Here is a 19,682-nt window from a genome sequence, read left to right on the forward strand (position 1 = left end):
GTCAGGTACCGAGGTCAGGTAGGTGCTGCTATGAATTTAATGTATGTCACGGAAGCCAGACGGGAGTATCTATTACTTATTTAACCTTTTCGACGCCGTGTCAAACACAAAAGCTGTCACTCGGACGCCACGTCATCGAAGTGTCAAAACTGAAATTGAACTTTATGCATATGCACATAGGTCTATGTTGCTCTGTGGTATGTGACCGATTAATCGGTCTTTGGCGTTGAACCTGCGGTGCGGATGTATCGGTCATTGGCGTCCAAAAGGCTAAATGCCACCAGATCCCTGTTTCATCACAATCATCACCGCGATACAGCCGGCTGACGAAATTATTTATTTACAATATATACACAATCATGTGGCAAAGTTTAGATTGGGAAGCGATGACATTGTTTTTTACATGTTCATGTGACCAGCTCCACCGCGACACAACCGGTTGACCATTTTTTAACTCACAATGGCATCTAAACTATCTGTCAAAGTTTCAACCGGGATGCGACGGCTAAATGTTTATTTATTTTACGTATTTGGGTGGCCAGCAGGCCCTCAACCCACCAACGGAGCGACAGCTGACGATCACGAGGGTTCATACCATATCGCCCTTCCCGAGTTATCAACCGGCATGCCATTGGTCATGGCTCATCTCTTCCTAGCTCGCGGGCTATACGTGAGCTTCTATATTGTCCTTCGAATTTCTAAATACCTTTGAGATAAAGATATATTACGCTCACACTTTGAGATACCGGACCTATGTATAAGCGGGTCAACTGCGGCTCCTGCGTTTCTAACTTCACTTTTCACATGTAAGTCAGATGTTCTTTCTCGCCCAAAATTTACGGTTGTCGGTATATCAAACGTGCCTTTGAGCCATTCACTATTTTTTTTATAAAATAAATTCTGGGTTCTATTGGCCTTATTCCACCTTTGCTTAAAGTAAGCCTTAAGTGTCCAGAACCTTCGTAGCACAGCCTTGGATTGTTCGTCTGAATAATCATCATATGACAACAGGTATTTTTTAAGATATTCCAATTTGTCTTCCAAAGAAGGCAGATTTTGCTTCTGCATTTTGTCAAACAACGCCTTTCTAGTAACTCTCACATAGCACTCTGCTGGTCCTAAAAATAAAAAAATAAAAAAAGTTAAACGTAATAACCACCGCTTGCACGAGTGACTCGATCAAAATGTATAGAGTTGTATAAATCTGTACATTTATAAAACGATTATTATTATTTATTTATTTAATAAAGTAGGTATACAGAGTTATTCTTACAAATAGTCATAGCCCCGCAAAACTCATTAATGAGTTTGACTGTGGGGTCATCAGTCTCTAGTTATTAACTTAATAACTTATAGTATGTAATTAACCCTTTACCAGGCTGACATTTGAATGACAAAAATGACAATCGAATGTCAATCTTACTCATCGAAAATAGAACACATGTTTGAAGTGCCGTATGTGGGAAATATATATCCCTTAGCCTGGAAAAGGGTTAAATTACTACAATATATTATGGTAGTGTTTTTTAACATAGTTTTAAATTTAGGCTTATTATTTTCACGTCTTATGGCTTCAGGAAAACTATTAAGTATGGAATGCTTTTCCTAAGGGTTCTATCACTTCTATCCCCGTAGTTCACGGCGCCCCGCTTGCCTCGCCGCCGCGATCGTGCGTCCAGTCCGCGGCCTTAGGGCTCGGTCGATCTTACCCGCCATCCGCAACGAGCAGCGGCGGGTGATAGACGCACGCTGCACGCCACTGACAGCGGGTATTTGGTCGTTCTCATCTCACATCGATAAGACCGCTTGCTGCTGCCTATATTTACATTGTAAGTCGGTTTCTAAATTTGATTTATATGGGCTACAAATATAATGACCACCAAAAAATACTTTGGTACCCTAAATAAAAAAATCATGCTTACCAAAAAAAATTCATGAACACCAAAAAAATAAGGCCTAAAAATACAAAAGTACCACCGTTTTAATTGCGACTGCACTTCAAATTGTATTCAAATACCAAATATATTGAATGATCACCAAAAATCATTAATGATCACCAAATCTTGAAGACCAAATTAATGCGATATTTTCACCTAAATAAACCACTATGATTACCAAAAAATGTATACGTATTACCAAATAAAGTAAACTGATGCCAAAATTGCTGGCCCCTCCCGCTCAACCCTCCGTACCCCGCACCGTATACCTACCTAACCTAACCTACTTTTCTAGTAGCATTTCGTTATGCTACTAGAAAAGTAGGTTAAACTGCTATCAGTTTGAACTGCTATCAGTTAAGTGGGTTAGGTTAGGTTAGCACTGCGACACTTACAGAAACGAAATAATACTAGAAAAGTAGGTTAGGTTAGGTTTGAACTGTGACCTTTACAGAAACGAAATGCTACTATAAAAGTGGGTTAGATTAGGTTAGAACTGCGATCCTCACAGAACCGAAATGCTACTAGAAAAGTGGGTTAGGTTAGGTTTCAACTGCGACCCATACAGAAACGAAATGCTACTAGAAAAGTGGGTTAGGTTAGGTTGGAACTGCGACCCTTATAGAAACTAAATGCTACTATAAAAGTGGGTTAGGTTAGGTTTGAACTGCGGCCCTTACAGAAACGAAGTGCTACTAGAAAAGTGGGTTAGGTTAGATTTGAACTGCGACCCTTATAGAAAAGAAATGCTACTAGAAAAGTGGGTTAGGTTAGGTTTGAACTGCGACCCTTACAGAAAAGAAATGCTACTAGAAAAGTGGGTTAGGTTAGGTTTGAACTGGGACCCATACAGAAAGGAAATGCTACTAGAAAAGTGGGTTAGGTTAGGTTTGAACTGCGAGCCTTACAGAAAAGAAATGCTACTAGAAAAGTGGGTTAGGTTAGGTTTGAACTGCGACCCATACAGAAAAGAAATGCTACTAAAAAAGTGGGTTATGTTAGATTTGAACTGCGACCCTTACAGAAACGAAATGCTACTAGAATAGTGGGTTAGGTTAGGTTAGAACTGCGACTGTTACAAAAATAAAATGCTACTAGAAAAAGGTGACGAAGTGGAATAATTAATTTAATAGGATAACGATATATTAAATATTTGCACATTTTTAATTAAAATGTGGTTACAGTTTTGGTGGTAATTTACTATTTTTGGGTTTACAATTATTATTTTGGAGTCATTTGCTTTAATAGGATAGCAAGATTTAAAAATTTGGTTATGATTTTACATTACAATGGAGTTCTAATTTTGGTGGTCATTTACTATTTTTGGGTTTACAATGATTATTTTGGTGTCCTTTTCCTTAATAGGATAGCAAGATGTAAAAATTTGGTTATCATTTCACGTTAAAATGGGGTTTGAAATTTGGTAATCATTTACTATTTTTGGGTTAATAATGATTAATTTGGTGTCATTTCCTTGAATAGGATAGTAAAATGTAATAAAATTGGTAATCATTTCACATTAAAATGGTGTTATGATTTTGGTGATCATTTATTATTTTAGGGTGCTAAAATATATTTTTTTTGTATTAAATTTTACTAAATCTGGTGATCAGTTAAATAGCAGCCATTTATATGTGATGAAATAAAGAATATTAATTTAGTTACCTAGTTAATTACTTAAAATAAAAATAAAAAGTTTATTAAAATATAAAATATAAAAGTTAATCAAATTAAGGAAAAAGACTGTAAGTAATAATTCATTTATTCATTTTGAAAAGGATGAATATGAATAACATTTTAAGAATATGTCAGCCGGCTGTATTGCGGTGGAAAGACCGTCAGGTGATTTGTAAGTATAAGTAAGTATATTATAGCAGTATGTATATTTGAAATAGTATGTTGTTCAACATAAAATTTATGCTTAATATTAAATTTTTCGTACTTTTAATTTTTCTTGCACCTATTACGACTTGTTCTCTGTTTGGCTCGAGGGTTAACTGGTAGAGAATGCCTTCTGGCATTAAGTTCGCCTTTTGTACAATTTTTACTGTGCAATAAAGTTTAAATAAATAAATAAATAAATAAATTCCATGAAGGTGGTAAGGTAACGCAGAAGCCAGACGGGAACATCTATCACTTATTGAAATGCACCAGATGACTAGATCCCTATTTCATCACCGCGATGCAGCCGGTTGACGATATTAGATATTCACAACACAATAGAATATACATACACTATCATCTGTCAAAGTTTCAACCGGGATGCGACAGCTAAATTTTTATTTTACGTGTTTTGGTGGCGACGGTCCTCAAACCCTCCAACGGAGCGGCAGCTGCCGTCCACGAGGGTTCATAACCCATCGCCCTTTTCGAGTTATCAACCGCGGTGCTATATGGTCATGGCTCCTCTGTCCCTGGCTCGCGGGCTATAACTATAATACATGAGCTTCTATATTGTTCTTCGAATTTCTAAATACCTTTGAGAGAAAGATATGCGCTCACTTTTTAGATACCGGACCTATGTATAAACTTGTCAACTGCAGCTCCTATCTTCACTTTTCACATGTAAGTCAGTAGATGTTCTTTCTCGCCCAAAATTTACGGTTTTCGGTATAGCAAACGTGCCTTTGAGCCATTCACTATTTCTTTTATAAAATTCGCTCTGAAATCTATGGGCCTTATACCACCTTTTTTTAAACTGAGCCTTGAGTGTCTTGAACCGGTTTGTCAAATCCTCGTATTGTTCGTCTGTATAATCATCAAATGACAACAGATATTCTTTGAGATATTCCAATTTGTCTTCCAAAGTAGGCAGATTTTGCTGTTGCATTTGTTCATACAGCGCCTTTTTAGTAACTTTCACATAGCACTCTGCTGGTCCTAAAAATAAAATATTTCTTTTTAAAGAATTTGCATGTAATAACCACCGCTCGCACCGAGCGACTCGATCAAAACATAATAGTTGAATGAATCTGTTTTGAACCCGCGGTGCTATATGTTACTATTCATAAGTGCTTGTTGCTAGGCCTACACGAATAAAGTATATTTTGAGTTTGAGTTTTGACCCCAATGTCTGGTGTCTTTCTGTGTGTCTGTGGCATCGTCTCTACATCAGAGGGACCGAATTCGTGATTTTTTTACGTGAAATCCAATCACCATGCACAGAAATCGATCCAGCAGTCTGGAGAGTAGGTATCAAGCTCTTTTCCAAATTGATGTAACAAGGAATTTATGGCATACAATTATTTTGTTTTGCATAAAGCGTAGTTTTTTGATTTAATAGTTAATGCCGTTGTCGTGTATAGCTAGTTTTTAATCATACATGTTTAGTTTTAATCGTTCTTCTATGTTAATCTATTTTTGTGTGTTTATTGTCATTATTTTTACCATGTAACTTGTGTCTAATTTTACCATGTAACTTGTGTCTTATTTTTTATTATTTTATTATGTCACGTGTCTAGTTATAAGTCTTTATTGTTCCCCAATTAAATATTACCTTTTTTCCCTAATTTTGTAAACATTTGTAATACGCTACTATGATTGGTTCAATAAATAAAATACTTACTCTGCACGTAACACCCACGCCTTGAGTAGGCGTGGCCTAGAGTACCCACGGTGGGGATCGCGCCGAGCGCGCCTATATATACGCGCCCACCCTGGATGCTTGTCACTCACTCATCAATAGCCACAGAGGCACCAGCCTCCCAACACTCTCCAGAGTTTTCTTATAACATACATATGTGTTTTTATTAAACTCCAACTACACTCCCGGTAATGGTGGTAGCGGTATCAAGAAGGTAATCTGCAGCAGCCAGCCAGCGCGTTCCAGCCGTCGTGTACGAGTTCCTGACTTCGGAATCTGCGAGCCCCACAGTAACTACGCTCGACATTATGGTCCTTCGTTTGCCGAATGAAGAAAGAAACAAGTACGCGCTGAATTTTAAGTAGAACTATACTTAATTCAGGAGAACAAAGAAATAAGAAAAACGAACGCGCTGAGCCCCCGAAGTTCGCTTCGGCTCAGACCTTATCTACCAACCTTTTCCGTAACCCACCATTACCGGCTTGCCGGTGGACCGTGCAGTGTTGTAGGTTCGCCTCCACTCACGTGTCCTGGCAACTTTAGTTGCATGTGTCACATGGTGATACCATCACACTGTTTTCGAACGCTCTAGGCCTTGCACTTTAGCCATTGCGGGAGATTCAGTGCACCGAGGGATCCACGCTTAGGGGCACTGACGCTGCGCTCGGTAGCGTCAGAGCATAGGCGTTAGGCAGGTAAATTTGTATATAGTTAGGGACCCCCCGCGTGTGTCAAGTGTTGTGTTGTGTTGTGTGCGTAAAAATTAAGAAAGAAGAAGATGTCGCAAGACGGAAGATCACTACGCTCACGCAAACGGGACCTGCCTGTCCCCACGCCTACGCCCTCGTCCGGCAATACTACGTCCGGCGCAACCAATACGTGGAGCAAAGGCACCAGTGGCGACCAGAAAACTAGTGATGAGAAAGAAAATGAGTCGGTACACTCAGACGAGCGTCATAACGATACAGTGGTAGTTCGCAGTCGGTCGAATACTTTAGTGCCACCCGTTGTTGCGCCGCCGCCGCGAGCGCCGTCTGTTCGCGAGTCAGTTAGGTCTGTTCGCGAATCGGTAAGTAGGGACCGCGATAGTGAATTAACCGTGCTGTTAGCAGAGCTCGAGGTTCGTAAAGCCGCTCTAGTCGTAGCCAAAGCAGAGTCCGATACTGCCAAGTTAATGCTGCAGATTGCCCAAGTTAAGGCGCAGTCTGACGGCGGCAGTGTCGAGTCCGAGGCCGAGGTACGAACTAGAAGTTGGGTAGAACGACAAGCGACGCTACAGCGCGAGATCGCGCGTAAAAACGTAAAAATCCCGCCGCCGAAAGAGACCGCGCCGCGCGCCGCGCCCGACCGGGCCAGCAAACCGCAACCGCGACTTTTAGAGGTACCACACGGTACCTACCCGCCAATGTATCACAAGCCGCCTGAGTTACCCCCGTTCGGCGGAGATATCACCGAATGGATATCGTTTAGAGCGGAGTTCGAGGACACGTCGCCCATGTTTAGTGCCGTCAATAATGTCAGTAGAATCAGACGCGCGCTTAAAGGCGAGGCCCGGACGGCCGTAAAATCGATCATGTACACTGTTCAGGATCCATACGAAATTATGGAAGCGCTAGAACGGCAATTTGGCGACCCCGAGGAAATTGTACTTACGGAGCTGCATAATATCAAACGCATGCCGCGTTTGTCGGAAGACAATGCTAATATCTCGTCGTTTGCCGCGCATATCGCGAACGCCGTCGCCACCGTAAAATCATTGCGTCAAGAAAAATATTTGCACGCGCCTGAACTAGTGAACAAAATAGTGGACAAATTAAATTTGATAGTGCGTTACGAATGGGCCAAATATAGGCAGACTAATTCGGAAACTCCCGGCTTAGCCGCTTTATCTGAGTTTCTCAACGATATTAGTACTGCAGCCAAACGCGTAAACCGCAGACCGGCTACTAGATCGCGAGCTGTAGTGAACACGGTATCTTTTGAACACGAACCTAGGCGGTCGAGCAACGCTCCCTCTAGATCTCGCGTCCCCGCGTTCTCCCGCGACTGTAGCACGGGCTCGGAGTCAGATTTCCACGAAGATTACCCACGCGAAACGGAGAGTAGATCGCGTAGTAAACATACTGTCGCACAAGTAAAACCACGCGAAAATAACAATAAAAAAAAACCCGCGCCAACCGGAGCTAGACCCAAACAGCAGGTATCGTCCGTCCCTGTCTCGCGCAGTACGTGCGCCATTTGTAAGAGCGGGAACGAGCACAAAGTCAGTGCGTGCTCAAAGTTCTTAGCCGCGACGATATCTGAGCGATGGGATCTGGTGAAGGGTGCTAGATTGTGCTACAGATGTTTGGACGTGAATCACCGTAGGCCGTTTAAGTGTAAATACGTCGCGTGCGGTGTAAATCAGTGCGAAGCCGGACACAGTAAGCTGTTACACGGACTGAACGCGGCCGCGCCCGCGAACGGTAACAGTACGCCGGCCGTATCTGTAAACAATATTAGACTCCCGCAAACGTATCTTAAAGTCATGCCTGTGGAGGTGTCGGGACCTTTAGGTACCGTACAAACCCTCGCGCTACTCGATGAAGGCGCGGCAATGACTTTAATGCTGCACGAGACAGCTGACAAAATCGCGCCTCGTGTACGCGGAGAGACGCTAGAAATTGAAGGAATAGGCGGCAGAGTCACAGACCCTGATTCGTATTCACTACAGGTCGCGATTAGGGGTTTTTGTAGCCGACATTTGGAGTTAATGGAGGTGCTCACGATAGGCGATATAGGTATAGGTTCGCAAGGCGTACCACGTGACTTAGTCGACAAGTGCGAACATTTGTCGAAAATCGCGGACGAGTTAAGTTACCCGACGTCAGTACCTACTATTGTGATAGGCCAAGATAACTGGCACCTCATCATTTCTCGGCAGGTCATAGACGGCCCGCCTAACCTTCCCGTCGCGAGTCTAACTAGATTAGGATGGGTCCTACACGGCCCAGACCGAACGCGTCGCGCCGCGGTAAATTTTGTAGGGCACGCACGGCCCAAAACCGCGGACGACGAAGCTCTAGAGCTTATGAAACAGCATTTCGACATAGAATCGTTAGGCGTTTCGCAAAAGTTGCCTCGGGCCGATCCCGACCAACGCGCGCTAGACTTATTAAAAGCCACGTGTGATAAGATACCGGGGGAGAATCGGTATCGAGCGGGCTTATTATGGCGAACTGACGACGAAAAACTCCCCGATAACCGAGCGCAAGCGTTAAAGCGGCTATTCAGTCTAGAACGTAAACTAGACCGCGACGTAAAGTTGAAAGCCGAATATACGAAACATATGAACAACTTGCTCGATAAAGGTTACGCGGAGAAAATGAACTCGCCCCCGCCCCCCGACTCACCCCGGACGTGGTACCTAGCTCATTTCCCCACATTTCACCCACAGCGCGGTAAAATGCGGTTAGTTTGGGACGCGGCTGCTACAGCATACGGACGTTCGCTAAACAGCGCGCTGTTAGCCGGCCCCGACCTGTTAGAGTCACTTTTTGGCGTATTAGTGCGATTCCGCGAAGGTAAAATCGCGGTGATAGCCGACGTCAAAGAGATGTTTTTACAGATCGAAATAGTAGAGCGAGATCGGGACGCGTTACGTTTCGTTTGGAGGGGGGAAGACCGTACGTCTCCTCCACAAGAGTACAGAATGAAGCGGCTTATATTTGGATCGGCAGCGTCGCCGACAACCGCGTTATATGTCAAAAACGAAAACGCAAAAACGCATAGTACTGAGTTTCCGATCGCAGCTGAAAAAACAATTAAAAATACGTACATGGACGACATGTTGATCGCCCTCGACACGTCAGAGGAGCACGCCAGACGCGTAGTAAACGATATTTACGAGCTAAACATGCGCGCGTCCTTCGAACTCCGCGGGTTCGCTTCGAATCACCCTGCGGTAATTTCTGACGTAGTTAATAGCAAAGAGGAAACGTCTTTGTTAGGCGCGAGCGAGAGCGAACGTACATTAGGTTTGAAATGGAATCACAAGCGTGACACCTTAGGTTTCAACGTGAACTTTCGTAATACGCCCGAAGACGTACTTAACGGTCAGAAATTGCCAACGAAGCGACAGGTAACGAGTAGCGCGATGTCAATATTCGATCCGATCGGTTACGTAAGCCCCATATCCGTCTTAGGCAAGGCGTTAATGCAGGAAATATGGAGGACAGGAATCGGTTGGGACTCGCCTATACCCGTCTCACTCGCACCCGCCTGGCGATCGTTCATCGATAACGTACAACAATTACGAGACTTAGAGATTCCGCGACACGTGCCCGCATTTAATAGGGAGGCATATATGCATGTTTTTTGCGACGCGAGCGAAAAAATATATGCCGCGGCCGTGTATTTAGTTAGCGTCAACCCCGAGGGGACTCGAACTTCCGCGTTAGTAGCCGCTAAGGCCCGCGTTTCGCCTCTCCGGGTAGTTAGCATTCCAAGGATGGAATTGCAGAGCTGCGTACTAGCTACTAGATTAGCGGAAACCATAGTCAAAGAGTCAGATTACGTAATAAAGGACAAGTATTTTTGGTCTGACTCCAAAACGGCGCTCACGTGGATACGTTCGGACCCACGTAGGTATAAAACATTCGTAGCACATAGGTTAGCAGAAATCGAGAACACTACCACCCCCGCCAACTGGCGCTGGGTGCCTAGTGCAGCTAACGTGGCTGACGACGCGACTCGCGGTATACCTGCGCAATTCGGAGTGAACCATCGGTGGTTCATAGGGCCCGATTTTATACGTAAACCGGAAGAGCATTGGCCGACCGAAAAAGCGCCAACGCCCGTCGCCGATACGGGCGAAGAGCGCGTTAGCAAACTCGTATGCTCAGTAGGTGTCGCGAAAAATAAGTTTGAGTACCTGCCGGAGGTAAGTAGGTTCTCAAAGTTCGTACGACTAGTTCGCGCCACCGCTAGGGTTCTGGTTGCCGCCGAGGTATTTAAAGCCTCACTGCTATCTAAGAAAACAGATACAGTGAATAAGGGGCATTTAAATTTAGCAGAGATATTGCTAATTCGCCGGAGTCAACATGCTGCCTTTCCAGAGGAGATTAAGCTATTGGAAACTGGGCGGCCTCTACCGAAGAAGTCTCCGCTGCATAAGATAGCAATACAACTTGATAAGAACGGAGTCATAGTGCTAAACGCTAGAATTGACAAAGACGTGCACATACCCGTTCTACACGCAAAAGAAGACTTCGTCAAGCTGCTAATACATCATTTTCATGCGCTCTTCGACCACGGCAACCACGCAACCGTCATCAACGAGTTGAAGCAGAGATATTTTATTATCGGGCTGCGCGGTAATATTCGCTATATAGCGAACAAGTGCCAATGGTGTCGGACCTATAAAGGAACCACACTCAAGGTTCCTGTAGGCGACCTCCCGCCAGAGAGGCTCCAGGCGAATCAACCGCCATTTACCGCTGCAGCCGTAGACCTGTTTGGCCCTATGCAAATCACAATAGGCCGCCGCCGCGAAAAGAGATGGGGTGTACTATACACATGCCTCACGACACGCGCTGTGCACTTAGAGCTTGCCGCCTCACTTTCGGCATCCTCTATGATACTTTCCTTGCGCAGAATGATAGCGCGACGCGGCACGCCTACAGTTCTTTACTCTGACAACGCCACCAACTTTTACGGCGCAGAGCGAGAACTGGCAGAAGCCAAGAAGACGCTGCCCGACACTTTAAAGCCATTTTTGATCGAGCGAGCCATAACCTGGAAAAAGATACCGCCCGGCAACCCTTCCGCCGGCGGTGCATGGGAACGGCTCGTAGGCAGCGTGAAAAGGTCACTAAAGGTAACACTCAAAGAGAGAGCACCTCACGAAGAAGTTCTGCATACATTACTGCTGGAAGCCGAGCACATAGTCAACTCTCGACCGTTGACACCAGTGAATCCAGACCTAGACAGCGAAGCTCTGACGCCGAACCATTTTCTCATCGGGCGATCGAGCTCAATGTCACCACTGGGCGTCTTCACAGACGCGACTATGTCACTCTCGTCATGGAAGACAGCGCAGACCTTAGCCGACCATTTTTGGAGGCGCTGGCAGCGAGAATACCGACCCAGCCTCCTCCCTCGGCCCGGTGCTCATCAGAACGTGAAGAAACTACATGTAGGCGACGTAGTCATCGTAGCGGACAGCTCCATGCCACGAGGAACATGGCCTAGAGGCGTAATCGCACAACTATTTCCCGGCCCTGATGGCCACGTAAGAGTAGCCATTGTTCGCACCCGCGCAGGTGACGTCCGCCGCCCAGTTTCCCGGCTTATACCTATATACTCCTCGCAATCAGACGGTGTTGACACACGTGGGGGAGATTGTCGTGTATAGCTAGTTTTTAATCATACATGTTTAGTTTTAATCGTTCTTCTATGTTAATCTATTTTTGTGTGTTTATTGTCATTATTTTTACCATGTAACTTGTGTCTAATTTTACCATGTAACTTGTGTCTTATTTTTTATTATTTTATTATGTCACGTGTCTAGTTATAAGTCTTTATTGTTCCCCAATTAAATATTACCTTTTTTCCCTAATTTTGTAAACATTTGTAATACGCTACTATGATTGGTTCAATAAATAAAATACTTACTCTGCACGTAACACCCACGCCTTGAGTAGGCGTGGCCTAGAGTACCCACGGTGGGGATCGCGCCGAGCGCGCCTATATATACGCGCCCACCCTGGATGCTTGTCACTCACTCATCAATAGCCACAGAGGCACCAGCCTCCCAACACTCTCCAGAGTTTTCTTATAACATACATATGTGTTTTTATTAAACTCCAACTACACTCCCGGTAATGGTGGTAGCGGTATCAAGAAGGTAATCTGCAGCAGCCAGCCAGCGCGTTCCAGCCGTCGTGTACGAGTTCCTGACTTCGGAATCTGCGAGCCCCACAGTAACTACGCTCGACAGCCGTCTTTCCGCTTGCTGCGCCGCCAGTCGCGAACACATAGCTTTTCTATCGCCCCTCCAGGGTTGTCAAATGGGATTGGCAACTGTCAAAGGTTTGCATAGATGGCGCCATCATAGCTTGCCCCTTTTTCTATGAGATTTGGCTTAAAAGGGTTGGCATCCAGGGCATTAAAAAACAATAATTTTACACAATTCTAGGGATTAACAGGGCAAGCTATGATGGCGCCATCTGCTAAATACTTCGAGCGGCCAACCCCATTTGCGCATTGTCAAGCGACGCCCCAGAGTAGATTTGAGTGTAGAGTAATGTTTTCCAGACAACTATTGTGTAGGGGAGATTGAGAAATTTAACCAAAAAGAATAAACATTGAAAAAGCATTGTAGGATTTGTAGGTGTGACATAGAGTATTTCGCCAGTAACTGCCGTAACTGGCCACCCTAAACTAAAAATGAATTATATTATCTATAAACAGAATTGATTTTAGTATAAGGTTGCAATAACTGTTATGAGCCGGTGGCCGGTTACTGGTGAATTACCCTACAATTGCTACTTACGTCATCTAATAAAATTACGATAAATTATTATATTTATTGAATGATGAATTGACGATCCCTATGACAGTTTCTTCAACCCTCTTTTAATAGGGCTTAATTTAAAAAAATATTGAATGGATATGTTTTTACTGCATTTTCATTACTGCCAATTTCTAAATAAATTAGAGTTATACTGCAAAACGTAATTCAAGACCAAAAAAATAAGAAATGTTGCCACTTTTTTACTAGCGCGTCTTGTATTTACGTACAAATAAGTAAATAAAAGTACTTTTTTAAATAGTAGGAGTAAAATTACTAATGAATAAATTATCTTAGCGTGATTATTTATCAAAAGAAATTTACTATTTTACAAACAAATTATTGCAATGGCAACATTGTCCTACTTTTTTTGGTCTTGAATTACGTTTTGCAGTATAGACCAAGATAAATTAGAGTTAGACCAAGATAAATTAGAGTTAGACCAAGATAAGTCTGCAACGATTTTGACAGCACACGCTGTGCAAGTGTTATTTTAAACGTCAAACTTCTATGTAATTATGACGTATATATAAGTCACACTGCGTGTGCCATATAAATCGTTGCAGACTTGTCTTGGTCTAACACTATTGTGCTAAACTTTGGCAGGCGTGGCTCACTCCGCAATTTCGTCGCTTTACAACAGGTAGCTACAAGTACATCCGTTCCACACCAATTTTGGTGGCTAGCCATAAGCCGCGTGTGGCGCTGTCGCCACCTAGCGGCCATATCTGTCCTGATCGTAACAGACGCGTTTTGTTAGAGAGTGAGCCTTCTGTACCTAGTACTATTATTTATTCTGTGACTTTGGCAAACATTTTGTGACACCTATTCCATAGTTCCATATAAAAACTGTCAGAAGGATCATCAACGCCTTAGGGGTTGTGCACAAATCATGTGAGGTGTTTTCGGCTACTTTTTGACCCCTCCTCCCCCTTGGTGATATTTGGTGAGGTTTTTGGCTACCCCCCCCCCCCCCCCACATAACCTCACGTTCTTTTGAAATTTTCTATCCGACCGGTCAAGGCTACGCGCTACTAAATTTCGTAAAATAGACTCTATTTTGAAGTGCAGAGTCAAGATATATGTGAAAAACTAAGTATCTATTAATGTGGTAGGTATATCTTCTCTAAATTTCGTTCACTGTAGAAACATACACGTGAGGTCTCCTTATGTTTGATTCCCAATAAAAAAAATACTAATAAATAAATTATCTTAGCGTGATTATTTATCAAAAGGAATTTATTATTTTACAAACAAATTATTGCAGTGGCAACATTGTCTTACTTTTTTTGGTCTTGAATTACGTTTTGCAGTTTTAGTGCTTATAATAATTATTATTTACATTATATTTATATTAAAAATAAAATATTCCTATGATAACGTTACATATTCACCGATAAACATAAACATGTCGGCAGCTTCCGGGTGAAATATTTTTGTATTTATAATTGGCAGACGTCGCGCGCAGGTGATGATGGGATCAGAAGAAACCAAGAGCCCATTAAAAACATCTGTCATGTTGTCGATTCTACAAGTTTTACGACTAAATCTCTCTGGATAGTTTTTAAAATACTTATTCCTCGCTTCCTGGGCCTCTTCACTTAAATTGCCTATTGGGATCAGGTGCTCAGATATTATTACGTCTCCATGCATAAGGATTTTATGAACAGTAGGTGTCACGCGACTGTTTTTATTTTCCTTTGGAGTTACCTGCTGTACATGTTTGGCTTCTGGTAACTTCCGCTCCGCCCTTAACCTTTTCGACGCCGTGTCAAACACAAAAGCTGTCACTCGGACGCCACGTCACCGAAGTGTCAAAACCGTAATTGAACTTTATGCATATGCACGTAAGGTCTATGTTGCTCTGTGGTATGTGACCAATTAATCGGTCTTTGGCGTTGAACCTGCGGTGCGGATATATCGGTCATTGGCGTCCAAAAGATTAATTATATTTGTGCAGCGTAAGTTAATACGTCAGCGGAATAACTGCTGTTTTTCTGCGTTTTGAGCCATCACTGGAATCCACAAAATCTTTAACAGGCCTCCCTCGTTTTTGTTGTTCTGGTTGTGAAAAATTCAGTTTAAATCGGCATTCACCGCTGAGCCATGTCTTCTCTTTTTCTAAGAATGTCTTTTTATAGCTTTTATATTTGGTTCATTTAATATTAAATTGAGTCTTAAAATTACGTGCTTCTTCGATGATTTTCTGTTTTAGATGATCAGGACAGTTGGTTTTAAACATTAAAAATTTATAAAGGTCTTCAAATTTGTTTTTCATTGTTTTGTATTTACTTTTAAATATCGTTTTTCAACGTTGTTCAACGCCGAGAATTGCACAATTCTCGGCGTTGAAGTGAAATTGTATCGCTTTTTTCATCTGAAACAGTCGAAATGTATAGAAATAACCTTAAGGAAAAATATTACGCACTAAAACATTGTTTTAGTGTGAAAAAGTTACATTTTCGCTAAAGTAAAAACGCCTGATCAAATAGTCGGAGCAAAATATTTGGTCCGTTTTCGGAAACTGGACATCATCTTTTACTTTCGAATAAAGAATCCTAACAACGACCACTTTTTTAGCAATAATGCCTAAAAGTTATCAAAAGATGTTGTCCATTATCGGAAATATGACCATTTTTATTAAATTACAATGCATGTTACTATTTGTCGGAATATCACAAACCCAAAATTGTTTTTAGAACATGAAATACGTAAAACGTAATCCACATACCTTGCTCAAGATAAGACATTGCGGATTTTGAGTTATACCAATACAATTACTTGAAATAACTATTTTTTTAATCAATACCAATTACCACTGAGATGTGACATATAAAATCCTAGACTACGTAATGACAACTGATAATGAAGGTATTTTTCTGCAATGAGGTGCAATATTTCCCTGTTTACGCATATATTTCAATTTGAATACAAAATACCCACAATTGCACAAGCTTAAGTTGAGTTTTGAGCACTGCAATGTATTGGGCGTGTTCCAGCGTGTACCCCCCTCCCCCAACGTGATCTGTCGTGATTCTTTCGTGACCCCCACTATCGAACCTCGCGTGATTTGTGCACAGACTATAATTGTGTGGTGATATGGTATATAACTTACCTGTATAAGACTGAGTTGTGACCCCATGCTCCTCAATATCGATGTCTTCAGACTCCGTCTTCACCTCGATGGTGAACGACTGGTCTTTGGAATCTGCTGGAGATACACAAGGCTGTCAACTGAACCACAGAATAAATAATAGTACTACCGTACAGAAAGGAAACTTCATACAAAACCGAAGTTTGACAGCGATTCATGCTGTCCCTTTCTAATATATGGCACTATTCCTTTCAGCTATTTAGGGTTGTCAAAATTCAAGCCATTATCTTACTGTGGTCGTACACGCAAAGAGACTCCAGGTTGTGTCACCCCTAATAATTGCTTGGAGCAATGCTGAGCCGAGTTTGGCCGAAGTCAGGAGTTTCGCACCCCTGACTGAACTGATTCCGATATTACCAGGTGGATCAACTACTTCTTGTTGTTATTCTGTCCCATCAGCCCAGGGATAGGGAGGTTTCCTCTACTTATAATAAATTATTTCACACCACGCACAAAATAAAGCACCAGATAATTATTAGAAAAACATAGATGGGTCATTTTTAGGGTTCCGTACCCAAAGGGTAAAACGGGACCCTATTACTAAGACTCCGCTGTCCGTCCGTCTGTCACCAGGCTGTATCTCAAGAACCGTGATAGCTAGACAGTTGAAATTTTAACAGATGATGTATTTCTGTTGCCGCTATAACAACAAATACTAAAAACAGAATAAAATAAAGATTTAAGTGGGGCTCCCATACAACAAACGTGATTTTTGACCGAAGTTAAGCAACGTCGGGCGGGGTCAGTACTTGGATGGGTGACCGTTTTTTTTTTGCCTTTTTTGCATTATGGTACGGAACCCTTCGTGCGCGAGTCCGATTCGCACTTGCCCGGTTTATTTATTCCTTCATTCTTCCACTGAGTTACGGAAAACGTATGGAATTTTCCGTAACTTGATGGGAATTTTCAGACATTTTTTTTGTCCCCAATTTGGATTTCGTGTTTATTCCGACCAGAATAAGGAGCTTTTTCAAATCTACCAATTTTTATCAAAATCTGACAAAAAATGCCCAGATAGCAGTTGTTTTTAAATTTTTTAAATAGTTGTTATATTTTTTAGAACTATTTACTAGTTGTTTGTAAATTGTTGTTCAATTAAATAAAAAGAATGCAGTCAGCCAAACTATTAGCTTAGCACCCCTGCTTACACATTTGTACGCATTGATGCTAGCTAACAGTTTTGATAACTGTACAAAGAAGGTTCAAAGAATGTTACTTTTATAGAGAACTAATTTAAAAAAATTATGTAGTTGAGAGACAGGCAGGAAAAATGGAGCAAGATCGTAACGGATTGGTATAGTTTGTAGGTTTCTAATAGAGCCCGCCGGCTAATTCTATTGTCTATTGTTAAGTAAAACCGCACGTGCTACTTACCTGCAAAAAAGGGTCTTAATTATTCTATTTGGCACCTGAGCGCGTTCTAGTCCAACGCTCAAAAAACCAGTGTAGGTGCGCTCTCCGATAACGCGCCTTTGTTACGCATCTCGATGACACATTTTAGACTGGTTCTGTAGCGTTCGGCTCGCCGGCACTCAGTCACCGAAGTACGTATTTTTTATGCAGGTGGTTGTGGCACGTGGCACGAGCGGTTTTACTTAACAATAGACAATAGGATTAGCCGTCGGGCTCTATTAGGAAGCTACGAACTATACCCAAGAGGTTGCACATGGAGCCAGAGGAGACCTCGAACAAGATGGGAGGATGAACTCAAACTCACAGCGGGCCTGAACTGGCGAAGAGTGGCCCACGACAGACCTCAATGGAAAGAGCTAGAGGAGGCCTTTGCCATGCGGCACACTGAGCTTAGAGACATACTCTAACTCAGAATAAAAGGGCTTAATAGACAGATAGATAGTGTGTAACCAGAATATTACCTTCTGTCTCCATGTGTTCAAGCATCTCGGCCAATTTCTTCTCATTGCCAAGCACTTGCTTCCGGAACGTGCAGGCCTCCCGCAGACGCGCCGCACAGTCCTCGCAGATGAGCCTGGAGGCTCTGTTGATGCCATTGCTGTTAGGGTATTGTAATATCTGCAACACCAATTATGTATTCAAATAATAAGTATTTTTATTTTTCAAGTAGAAATAATTTTATTATTATTCGCCAAAATATAGTACAAAAACAAAACGCTCCTGAATTATTTGATTTAGAAACAACATGAAATTTGAGGATTTTAAATAGAGCATATCTCAAAATCAATGCCATTATCTTAAAGCACTGCTTTGCTCTACATTTTTACTCCTTTTACCAAATATTTTACTTTTCTTGAATTGACTTTCTAAGACTGAATTTTCTTAAAGACATGTTGAACGAATCCCTCCATGTTCAGAGAGCAGCCACAGTATTAAGAACTTACCCTAATATTAAAACATTCTTGTAACATTTCGCCGTAGTTTACAGTTTCATCCATCCAAACATACTCCTCGTTTAAGTCTTTGAAGCACCCCTCGGAATGACAGCACCGGCACAAGCCAGCGTCCTGCTTCACAGCCGCCACTTCTAATTCCATCTTTTAAAGTCTACAAGACAGACAACACAACACATACAATTTAATTTTACAAAATAAAGTAGTACGAAACACCGTTGTTTTGTACGAGATTGACAGCAATTGACAGAATATTATTGTGGTACCTGTTTTTTTTTTAGTTTGACTCTACGAGTACCGTCTACCAGTGTCGATTTTTATTTAAATTCTTATTTTTCTGCCATCTAGCAGCGAATAGCAGAACTGCAATATATTATAGTTGAGCTATCTAACAATAGAGGTCGTACCGTGTCCTGTTATAATTTAGTTTCTTAATTGTTTCATAGATGTCGCTTACCTTCTAGCGCCGATGAGCGCCGAACATTTTTATTGTCTCTCAATCTAAAATCTAACTGTACAATTTGTACAGTTCATATTTATAAATGATCTATAATAAGTCGTACTTGGTTAATTTGATTTAACCTTTCTCTGGCTTAAATTATTAAATATAAACCGTACTGGATACGTTAAAATTACATTACTTTACTTTGACAGTACAACGTAAGAATTTAGCGTTTTTAACGCCACGAGCACTTCTTACGATGCCCTTAAGGATTCTTAGCGTCCAAACGGTTAGGTAGTGTGTTGACATAGTAAAGACATATCCAGATTAGTCAATTTTTCGCCAATCTGATTCAATTGCCCGATTAAATGAGGAGGTGCGGACGCAAATACCACTTTGGCTCGCCAAATTCAACCGCCGATAATGACCGATATTACCGATAAAATGAGGTGCGGACGCAAGAATACCAATTTGTGAGGCGAGTATTTTCGTTCTGGGGCATTTTTTCAATTTAGAGGGCTCTAATATCACCATAAATCTGAAATTGGAGATTGACGCCAATTTCATTTCTGATCAAATTGACTGATTTGATCAGTCCCGTCTGGATACCACTTAATAATGTTCACAAAGGGAATAGAAAAAACAATA

At 42.1% G+C, this 19,682-nt stretch overlaps 1 protein-coding gene across 4 annotated transcripts; it reads right to left on the reverse strand.

Annotated features, from left to right (window-relative positions):
• Positions 1 to 28: 28 nt before the first annotated feature.
• On the reverse strand, positions 29 to 18,806 carry LOC134803373 (uncharacterized). 4 transcript variants are annotated; one of them, XM_063776183.1, is made up of 5 exons: positions 18,584 to 18,806; positions 18,101 to 18,257; positions 16,188 to 16,280; positions 4,476 to 4,817; positions 29 to 779 (listed from the first exon to the last, which is right to left on the reverse strand). In XM_063776183.1, the coding sequence occupies exons 1-5, from the start codon at positions 18,734 to 18,736 to the stop codon at positions 679 to 681; spliced, it is 846 nt and encodes a 281-aa protein (XP_063632253.1). In that variant the 5' UTR covers positions 18,737 to 18,806; the 3' UTR covers positions 29 to 678. The 4 variants fall into 4 exon arrangements, with proteins under 4 accessions (XP_063632253.1, XP_063632252.1, XP_063632254.1 ...); XM_063776182.1 differs by having other exon boundaries at positions 16,188 to 16,283; XM_063776184.1 differs by lacking the exon at positions 4,476 to 4,817 and having other exon boundaries at positions 29 to 1,118; positions 16,188 to 16,283.
• Positions 18,807 to 19,682: the final 876 nt, after the last annotated feature.

This window comes from Cydia splendana, chromosome 26, assembly GCF_910591565.1.
Source record: "Cydia splendana chromosome 26, ilCydSple1.2, whole genome shotgun sequence".
Taxonomy (NCBI): Eukaryota; Metazoa; Arthropoda; class Insecta; order Lepidoptera; family Tortricidae; genus Cydia; species Cydia splendana.